At 45.5% G+C, this 10,831-nt stretch overlaps 1 protein-coding gene across 1 annotated transcript in view; it reads left to right on the top strand.

Moving 5' to 3' along the window:
• Positions 1-10,831, top strand: part of LOC101849267 — a gene marked incomplete at its 3' end in the record, with an annotated part of 22,975 nt that overhangs the window by 6,562 nt on the left and 5,582 nt on the right. The window contains 5 exon segments of the mRNA XM_035973541.1: positions 2,508-2,731; positions 3,354-5,663; positions 6,619-7,009; positions 8,180-8,414; positions 10,038-10,205. Coding sequence (XP_035829434.1) covers positions 2,508-2,731; positions 3,354-5,663; positions 6,619-7,009; positions 8,180-8,414; positions 10,038-10,205 — 3,328 coding nt within the window.

Below are 10,831 nucleotides of genomic sequence, written 5' to 3'. Positions count from 1 at the left end.
CGTGACACGTGTACTGGGCGACCTCTGGGCCAACCTCGGTGAGGAGAAGGCGACCTACACTACTTTAGCCAAACAGGTGAGTCCGTGGGTGGTTGACGGGTGCTCTGGTGTGGTTTGCTTTTTCTTTCCTTCTATCAAACGTCTATCGTCCTTATCTCCCCTTCTTCTTTTTTATGTTTGTTACTCTCTTGTAACACCTCTAATCTTCTGGCGCTCATATGACCTTATGCAGTTGCAAGCGCCGTAAAACCCTCTACTAAAACTACAAAAAAAAACAGATGAGTCCAGGGGCCCTCTAGGGGCTTGAGTTTATGAGAGTGGGGGGAGGGGAGGGGGAATTTGTTTGAATATATTAATATATACTGAGGTTCGTATTTCTAGATTTTAAAAAATCCTCTTTGTTGGCCCTTGTGTGTATTGTATGGGGACACACTTTTTTTAACCATGTAGTTTTGGAAGAATTTCACTTTTGAGATTGTTTGTACATTTTTTTCTTTGTATTGTGGTGTGTTTTCTATTGTTATTTGTTAATATTGTCTTGTTTGCGTGAGAACCAACAAGTGAAGTTATTGCACTTGAAATGCCTTTGCTATGACTCTTTAGAAGATGTTGTATTACGAAAATTATGTGCAATAAAGAAAGAAACAATAAAAGCCTTTCAAGTGTAAACTTGGATAGCATTTTTTGAAAAATAAAAATGTGAGGCATCGTGGTCTTCTTCTTCTCGATCGCATCACACTTGAAGTCCGGTATCTGTCATAAATTGGGCTGTCCTGCTCAGTTCATCTGTCAGCCTGTATAGCTTCTCTTGTAGTGTCAGTGGGGTTGGCCACGTTTCCTGTCTCAGGGCCCTGTGTGTCTTGCAGTGCTGAAGGATGTGCTCCACAGTTTGGTCCGCCTCTCCGTCTAAGTCTTTGTGTGTTGTGTTGTTAATCATAAGATCATCACTTGTTCTTGACGGAACAGCTCATGGTGGCTATCTGGTGTCTGGGGTGCTTTAAACTGTGTATTTATAATAGTTTTTATTTCTGTGTAGTTAACTCTGTTGTCTGGTTGCTTGAATGAGGCACCGTGGTGAAATCAGGCGCTTGTCAAAATAATGAAATCGAAGAAAACAGCATATTCCCAATGGTTAGGCAATTTTTTACAGAATTTTTGTTTTTTGGCTTATCACATCTTACGTCAGTTGGAAAACCCATTTTGTGTGGACATTACTGAAAAATATTAATTACAGACAGAAGATAATGTAAATTTCCATTTCCCATACACTCTCAAACTATCGATGTTACCTAACTTTGGCTACTATTTAATTTCTCGATAATTTACCTCTGAAACCAGGTGACCCATACCTTCTTCAATCGAAAGTATCTCGACTTCCATTCAAATTAGACGAGTACTTCTTTCATTGAATGCAAAGCAAATGAACAAGCTGTAATATGATGATACCCTTAGCTCCACAAGCTCAAGTGGGTGGTTGGCGGGTGCTCTGGTGTGGTTTGCTTCTTCTTTCCTATCAAACATCTATCGTCCTTATCTCCCCTTCTTCTTTTTTATGTTTGTTACTCTCTGTCTTGTAACACCTCTAATCTTCTGGCGCTCATATGACCTTATGCAGTTGCGAGCGCCGTAAAACTTCTACTAAAACTAAACTAACACAAGCTCAAAAAAAAAAATGATGAGCGCCTGATTCCACCATGTGGTGACACAAATGATTCAGTGGAGACTGCAATGTTTTTGTGTGTTCCAATGTCTCCAGTACAAGGATGCCTTTATGAAGGCCAACCCGGATTACAAGTGGCACAACACGGACAAGTCCAGCTCAGCGGCAAGCAAAGTGACCGCGAAACCCACCAATTCCAGGGTCATCAAGAACGTCGCCGATCTTGTTCCTGAAGGGGGGATAACTCCGGGAAAACTTGCAGGTATCCTAGATGGGTCGATCTACTGATCTCTTTCTCTGTCTGTCTGTTTGTCTGTCTTTCTGTCTATCTGTCTCTCTCTCTTTCTCTCTCTCTCTCTCTCTCTCTCTCTCTCTCTCTCTCTCTCTCTCTCTCTCTCTCCCTCTCTCTCTCTTCTTATGAATATTTTTTTGGTGATTTTTGTTCTTTTTCCTTCTTTGTAGTGTAACATACTTGGTGGGTGGTTGGCGGGTACTCTGGTTTGGTTTGCTCCTTCTTTCTTATCAAACATCTATTGTCATTAAAATGGCTCCTCCTTCAACTCTTTGACTATGACTCTCAAGTAACGCCTCAATCTTCAGCACTTGTATACCCCATTTATGTTGCAAGTGCTGCTTCTTCTTTCCTATCAAACATCTATCGTCCTTATCTCCCTTTCTTCTTTTGTATGTTTGTTACTCTCTTGTAAAACCTCTAATCTTCTGGCGCTCATATGACCTTATGCAGTTGCGAGCGCCGTAAAACCTCTACTTAAACAAACAAGCAGGTGCTGTAAAACTTTTTCCATTTAGTAAAACTAATTTAAAACAAAAAATTGTTTTCTCTTAGACCCGGACAAGATGGGTGGCCTGAACTTGCTGCTTCTGGCAGGCCGAGAGACTGCCAACGAGGACTATGCGAGGCACTCGGCTCCCAAGACGTCTGTGGCTCCCCACATCACCGTGACGACTTCTGCCAGTGTCTCCGCCTCTCCTGCTACCTGCTTCGCTGCTTCCTCGGGAGCTGACGTGCCACCTGCGTCCACTAACTCAGCCCTTCTTCAGCTTGCAGAGGTGAGCCTAGCCTTGAGTGTGGTTACAGGTGTTTGGACGGTGGGCCTTCTGGTGTGGTGTGCTCGAACCACAGGCTTGTCAACTGTCCCAATTTTATTGTGACTGTTCTAATTTTATCAGAACTGTCCTGGTTTTGGCTTAGTGATCTAAATTGTGTTAATGAGGACATTAAAAAACACCTATATTTTTACAAAAGCATTACTTTTTGGGGAGGGGGGAGGGACTCGACTTCTATCAAGAGATTGTTGAAGGAACCTATAAACTATAAAGAAAATTAATTGAAAGTGGTTCATTGTGCAGATGTGTTTTCTGAAGGTGGCCGTCGTTTTGTGATGACAAGGGAACAAAAATCGTTTTGTGATGACAAGGGAACAAAAATTGTATTTACGCTAAGGCTAATAATGACGGTTCATTCAAGACACATAAAAACATGAAAACATTTGGAAAATCAAAGTACTTTGCCGAAACTCAAAGCACTGCCCTTGTGTGACTTTTACTTTATGTAATTGGTCTCCCAAATTTTTCATTTGAGTTGGGTTGGATGTGGTTTTTGACATATAAAAAGATATGCATTTGCTCACAAATTGGAGGTTGTGTAACGTTTTTCGTTTCCTCCCCTCAGATGTGCACCAGTGAGCTCCACAGTCCGCTGCCCACGACAACGCCGCTAACTCTTCCCCATCAGTCCGCAACGTCCAGTTCCCCGTCGCCGACGGCAACAGCCGCCACCACCTACCCCTTCTCCTCTGGCACGGACTCATCCCAGTTGGCAGCATCTGCCAAGAGGTCCCCCGTACAGACTGCCGTCATGTCCTCCTCACACCCGCTGCCCCCGCCCAAGAAGAGAGCCAGACACTGGAGCCTGTCGGAGAGTGGCCAGGTTTCCACGGATACTGCTTCTGACTGCGGAGATGCCTCGTCCGACCTGGCGGGTGATGCACACAGGGATGTTAGATGTTGGGGCTCCGAGGAGCCTCTCGCTGCCAAGAGAGGATGTGGTGCGTTGTCCCCGCTAAATCTTTCTATGCCAAAGTCTCTGGCCTTGCCCCAGGGATCGGATCCCATCTTTGGCAAATTTGCCACCTTTGCCGATTATAAACAGACATGCCATGCTCGGAGAACCTCGTCCTCTGCCACAGAATCGCTTCCTTCCCCCTCCCCACCATACCCCCATGACTCGGAGTCCCCCGTTTTCCTTCAGGCAGAAGCGGGAGACTTGTGTAAAGCAGAAACGAAGCTTCCTCTCCCAAAGAAGGTGCCGGAAAGTTTCCAGAGGAGCTATCTTCCCCAGCTTGGTGAAGATGTGTTGCACCTCGCAAAACAGGCCCCGCCTCCCCCTACACATCTGCCAGATCGGCGGTACTGGGAGGATCCGCCCCCTCTGACAGCAGAAGCAGACGCGAGACTGGCATCCCATGTTCTCCGAGCCTCCCTGATGTGGGGACAGGAGAGGAGGTCGGTGGATGAGGAAAAAGGCGTGACGAGTGTACAGCAGAGTGACCTTGTCTCACAAACCTGTGGTGACCGCGCGGGTTATCGACAACAAGTCGGCTTGGCAGGAGGGGGTGGGTCAGTGGACTCGAACCTGGAGAGTTCTAGACCAGAGTTCATGCAGTGGCGACAGCGGAGTGAAGGAGGGTTTGGTCAGGAGGAAGGCGCGGCAGGAAATACCCAGTCGGCTCATCTGAGAGGGGGGGTTGTGTCGAGATCGGCAGAGCCCGTTTCGCACAACAAAAATTTTGAAGCTGGCGATGGAGTTCAGTCAAGTCTCAAGTTCAAGACGGACGTCCACTCCTTCCTGAGTGAGAGACGAATCGCTTCTCTCTTGTCGAGCTCCCCGACACACCCTGTGCCCCCGTGTAGCGACCAACACTCGGACAGCTGGTCCACGCTGAGTCAGGAGAAATCAGAGGAGCTTGGACCGGCCGAGTCAGACCCCAGGTCCCCGCTCTCCGGACACCCAGGACCTGCCAAAGGAAAGCTGAAGAAGAAGTGGGCGGAGAGGATGTTGGCCGAGGCCTTCAAAGAGGAGATGGCTCGGAGACCTTCCAAACAGGTGGACTCTTCCCTCCAGCACAGCGCAGGGATGGGAAAGGAAACGGCGAATTCAGGTTCAGAATTGTTGAGGCTTCCCACGAGTAGCGGTGACGGTGGTGGTCTGGTCAGTACAGGTCTCAGACCAGCTAGCGGAGGAGGGGAGAACGCTGGTGACTTCAAACCCTCGGGACAACTGTTGTTTAGCGGGAGAAATCCCCTGGACCTGCCCTCGTTCAAGACGGTTAAGCCTGAAACTTCCAGGCTGGGCCAAAGCTCCAGAAGATTTTCGTTTTCAGAATCCGCCCCAGTTGCCAAGACAGACAGGAGTCCCCCTTCTGGGGACTACTACCGAATTGGTAACCTCAGCTTCCCCCCTCCCAAGAAAGCTAAGCTTGAAGATGGTCCCAGTTCTTTCTACAAAAAACTACAGAGATCGGCGTCTGGCGACATCGTTGTTTCATCGTCCGTCTCCAGAGATCACAGGGGACCTGGCAACCTGCCGGTGAGCAGCGCCGAGCGCCTCAACCCTATCACAGCCTGTGGCAAACGAATCGTGGACCACATTGTCGAACGGCTGTTTCAGACAGATTTCTCTGGCGAGTCGCCCGGCGGTCAAGGTGCGGAGAGATACGCGGCCAAGGAGTTGAGTAAGGAAGAGAAGGAAAAACGTTCACAGTGGAGCCAGTACAGGGAGTCGGCAGACAGAGACAGCTGGCTGAAGAAGGAGGCGATGGAGGAGGATGGCTGGGTGAAGAGGGAGAGGAAATATCTGCAGGCCAAGACGGAGAACCACGGCAAGGCGAAGGAGGAAAAAGAGGAGTGGGCAAACAGGGAGGCCAAGCTCAGCTTTCCAAGACTGTCGGCCAGCAGTTTGGTGGAGAAAGTTGTGAAAGAGGTACGTAAGCCTATCTTGTTGACAGGCTGTTCAATTGTGTGCCAGGCTCAGACACCAACATTTTACAGGAGGTGGACAAAGCGGGGGGGGGGGGTTCTTTAAACAATTGTACCTATGTTATATTTCTTCTTGCTTTTTTTCAACTTTTTTAGAATTTGAATTTTGTCAAAAAAATGTCTTGAGCATATGCAACCGTTATAAGGGAGTTAAAAAACTGCAGTTTTAAAAAGTTTCAAGATTTTGGTTTTGTACATTTTAACAGCTGGTCAACGTTGTGTTATCTTCTCAACACATTAATGTTGTGCAACCCCGAAAGGTGGTTTGGTGTTCTGTGCTCCTCCTATTTGATAAAATACTGTTTTCTTTTTAATTTTGTCAGTTTTGAGATAATGAGGATATTTGTTTCCTCTCCCCTACTTTTGACATTCTCAGTATATTAGTCAAGAGTAAATATATAACGGGAAAAAGATCAGAGTCAAATAGTGCTGAAACATAAAAGCCCTTTGTTTACATTCTTTTATTTTGTGGTTTTTATTTGATGAAAAGGGATATGTGTAATCGTGTGCGTGTGATAAGCAAGTAGATGTGTGTGTGTGTGTGTGTTTGGCATACATGTGTGTGCACATGTGTGCGTGCTATGTGTTCGTGTTCGTGAATGTGTTTGTGTGTGTATGTGTATATGTGTTTGTGTGTATATGAGTGTGTGGATTTGTGTGTGTGTGTGTGTGTGTCGCGTGCATGAATATTTTTCTTACATGCATTTATGTAAAGCGCCTAGAGCTGTGTTTACACGGGAGTGGGCGCTATAGAAATGATCTTCATTATTATTATTATTAAAAATGTTCTGACAATTTCTTTTACCTTGACTGTAAGTGCTGGGTTGTTGTTTTTTTTCTGTCTGGGTCATATGAGTTGATCTTAATCTCTGACAATTCCTTCTTTTCCTTTGCTATAGGTGTGTGGTCCTCCGATAAAGAAAGAAGATTGTCACTGTAGCAGTGGAGCCGACGGCAAAGGTCCAGCGTCCAAGAGTCACCCGGGAGGTGCTGCTCCTAGAATGACACCTCCGGCTAGCAGTAGTGCCAGTCTAGCGGCTACGTCGTCGTTGTTGTCATTGTCATCATTCGCAACAACCGCAGCAGGATTGAGTAAACAGTGTCTTCTGGGTCAGGTGAATGCTCTCGAGGTGAAGCCTGAACCGCCATCCAGGGAGTCGCTGGGGTCGTGCGGGGTCACAGAGGAGCGAGGACCTGCTGTGACCAAAAGTGAGGACAGCACGCACGGACGCAACAAACCTGTCTCCACCGGTCTCAAAACTGTTGGCCAGAGAGCTGGTGACTGTGAAGGCAAGTCATGGCTGTTTGTTGCCCTTTTTGGTTGTGGACATTCGGTCTAGATGCACTTAGTGAAGTCGGTGGGGCTCAGAAATCTTTTTCATTATGTACGAATTTCTTTGTATACTTGAACTTACCAAAATTAATAATAATAATAATAATAATAAATAGCATTTGTATAGCGCATATCCCCGCTCAACAACAGGCTCTATGCGCTTTACACTATATTATATCATGTATCAGAAAAAATTCAGGCCCTGAAAATCTCTTTGCTACGCGTGTGCTAGATCGTTGTTTACTTTTACAATGTCTTTGTTACATGTACGTGCTGCACATTTATAACTTGCCGAATGGAAGCCCCTGGTGGTACTTCTAACTGGTTCATATCTTCTCTCCTGTGCTAGAAAGGTTAAAAGCGGAAAATCCTTTTTTCCATCATTTGATATTACGGTCCTCAAAATACGAGCTGCTTAGTCATTGGGTCCATCTAAAGACTTTGGTGTGTGTGGGTTCAACTGTGTGTAGGCCCTACAAGTGTGTGTCTGTATGTGTGTGTGTGTGTGTGTGTGTGTGTGTGTGTGTGTGTGAGAAAGAGAGAGTGTGTGTGTGTGAGAGAGAGAGAGAGAGAGTGTGTGTGTGTGAGAGAGAGAGAGTGAGAGTGTGTGTGTGTGATGAGAATGTATGCCTGTATTCATATGAGCCATGCCACAGCAAATTTCTCCTCGTTGAGTTATATATATATATATATAGTTTTCTTATTGTTGTCAGCAGTTGAAAAACAGATATTTCACTGTAAATTTTGTGCCAATTTCTTATTTTTCTCATCTTCATGCTTATTTTAAAGCCTATGGCTGGTGCATTGTTGTTGCTGGATTTTGTGACCCAAACCTTATATTAAACAGAGGTGGTTGGTGGGTGCTCTAGTGTGGTTTTCTTCTTCTTTCCTATCAAACATCTATCATCCTGATCTCTCCTCCTTTCCTTTTTTTTGTGTTTGTTACTCTCTTGTAACACCTCTTATCTTCGGCACTTATATGACCTAATTGTATTACAAGTGCCTTAGAACACTTTAAACAAAACAAACACCATATTAGATTTAAACAAACAAACACCATATTAAACTTTCAACTTACTCTAGCCCTGGATATATTAAAAGAATCTTCCTTGTCCTTCTGTTCGCAGGATCTGGTGAGCAAAAGCCATCACTATCTTCAGAGTCGTGTGAGCCAGAGCATGCGGAAAACAACAACTGTGCTGTAGCTGACTGGGAAGTGGAAGCAGGCATCCAGCCCGTGCGCAAGTCAAGGCGAGCCAATCGCGGACAGAAGTACCAGGCGCTGATCAACGAGGGCATCATACAGCCCTCCAGGGAGCGCCTGGCTGCACGCACCGCCGAGAGGAACGGGCGGAGTTTTAGGTACGAACGTTGAGGTTGTTTTGTTTGTGTGGTGCGGATGTGTCATGAACTGGTTGTGAGCGCTTAGGTGTGGTCCTCTCCTTTTACTTTTTTATCATTCCTTTGTTGCAGGCGTGCCAACTGACCGGGATTCATCAATTGGGAAGTTGAGAGGCATATAACGTACTCTACGCCAAAATGAGTTCCACTTCATTTTATTTTGTTCAAGCCTGTTGCCTTTATGACTCTGTCTTACTCTTACTTGGCAATAAATACTTTTGGACTACTTTTTTTTTTTTTTTTTTACATTTGCAAATGATTTTCCTCCAGTGTTGTTGTTGTTGTTATCGATCCAGCAACAGCTGGGCTCTCGCCCTTCTGTCCAATGCCATGTAGTGATAAGTGCAGGTCTGCTGCAGTTGCTGTAATGTTCCATAGAGTGTGTTGTCAATGTTACGTCTCGGAGGGAGAAGGGTAGCTCTTCCTCCAGTGTAACTTAGCCTTATCTGCTCCTGGCAAAATGTGGTCTGCTATCTTGCTGATTTTCACTCTACCTTGAAAGACCTTGTTTTGTTGCTCTGTTTTTTGTGTTCATTGTTTGTTTCTTAAGTCAGTTTTGCTGTTGACCCGTCCCACTTCACTGGCGTCTGTGGTGTAGTGGTTAGGTGCTTCACTGTCGCACATGTGGGTGGTTGGCGGGTGCTCTGGTGTGGTTTGCTTCTTCTTTCCTATCAAACATCTATCGTCCTTATCTCCCCTTCTTCTTTTTTATGTTTGTTACTCTCTTGTAACACCTCTAATCTTTTGGCGCTCATATGACGTTATGCAGTTGCGAGCACCGTAAAACCTCTCTACTAAAACTAAAAAACTGTCGCACATAGGAGACCCGAGTTCCATCTCTGAGTGAGGCGAATCTTTTATTGAGTATCTTGGGTTTTTTTATTGGGATGTTGTATCCCTTTCTGTATGGGTTGGCCCTGACAGGCGAGGTCAGAAACCTGTCTCCAGAATTATTTAATTTTTGTTGAGGGGGAAGGGGAGGGGGGTTAATTAACACTTGCAGTAAAAAATTAAAAAATGACCCCCTCTTCTGTTTCTTGTACTAAATTTAGTACCTCTGCTGTTAATGTGTCCATGTGCTTCTCTTTACCTTAACAAAAGCAAACTGAGACAGAAGATGTTTGTTCTCCCCCCCGGGCAGTGCCACTGACTGAAGTGACCCCCCGGGGCAGTGTCACTAACTGAAGTGTCTTTAGGCCATTCCCAAAAGGGGGACATTTCTCATTCAAGCACAGTAGAATTGTAAATGGGCTGACTCATCATGTCACGCTCATAACTGTGCCTGATCTACAACAAGGAACTGCTGCTTTTTCTTTCCTGATCCTTACTATTGTCATTTTCTTCTTTTTCTTTTGTATGTTTGTCACTCTCTTGTGATCCGCTATTTGCAGGGCGCCTTGATAGTCGAAGCAGACCTTGTGCTGTTGAAGCTAGAGAGGTGAGAAGAGTAAGTCTGATTCCCTGTAAAGACTTCTCTGTTGACACCCACCCCTCCTTGGCGCTCATATGACCATATGCAGTTGCGAGCGCCTTGAAACCCTCTACTAAAACTAAAAACTAAGAAGAAGTTTGTTGTGATTCCAGCACGCGGGACGAGTTTGAGAGGCAGGAGCAGAAGCGGTGCCTGAAACGGTCGGCCAGCGAGCGGGACATGGCCGGGGACAGTGTTTCCACCGGGGTCGCTGCGACAACGCCGACGACAGCTGCTGCTGCTGCTGCTGTGGGACAGGAGAAGAAGAAGGTCGCAGACAGGTACGGCAGTTGCTGGTGTAGTGAATGATTTTGCGTATAATTTTTAGTGCTGTTAATTGATGTTAGGGGTGTTACGTGGGCCAGCCAATCAGATGTAGGCCTACCAAGCCGAACATATTGAAAAATACAGTGGGACCTGCTCTACCAGCCATCTGTAAAGACCATCATCTGTGCAAATGGCCATTTCCCGTTCTGGGAGTTCCCACTCTTGCTTTTTTTTTTTTACATTTTCATAAGCCTGTGTAAGACGGCCATTTTTCTCCTTGACAATTGATGGCCGTCTTAGACAATTCCTGCTCAACAGCAAGCTCTATGCGCTTTACTTTGTATAAGATTATCACAGGCAGAATGGACAGTATTCTGAAACTATCTCGGTTTTTAGTTTTGAATATTGAAAGTGGATTTTCTTGCTAAACATGATAGATTCTAAGATCTAGATCTTGGCTAGATCTATGTGAATCTTAGATCGAGATCAAGAATGATGAAAGTATTGAACGTGGATTTCTTCCTGCTGTGAATAGATCTAGAATATAGAACTAGGCTGTAATAGCATCTAGATCGAGATCAAGAATCATGAAAGTGTTCTTGAAAGTGGATTTTTCCTACTGTGAATAGATCTAGAAATC

Source organism: Aplysia californica, unplaced genomic scaffold (genome assembly GCF_000002075.1).
Source record: "Aplysia californica isolate F4 #8 unplaced genomic scaffold, AplCal3.0 scaffold01380, whole genome shotgun sequence".
Classification (NCBI taxonomy): domain Eukaryota; kingdom Metazoa; phylum Mollusca; class Gastropoda; order Aplysiida; family Aplysiidae; genus Aplysia; species Aplysia californica.
This window is presented reverse-complemented; position numbering and strand designations above follow the sequence as displayed.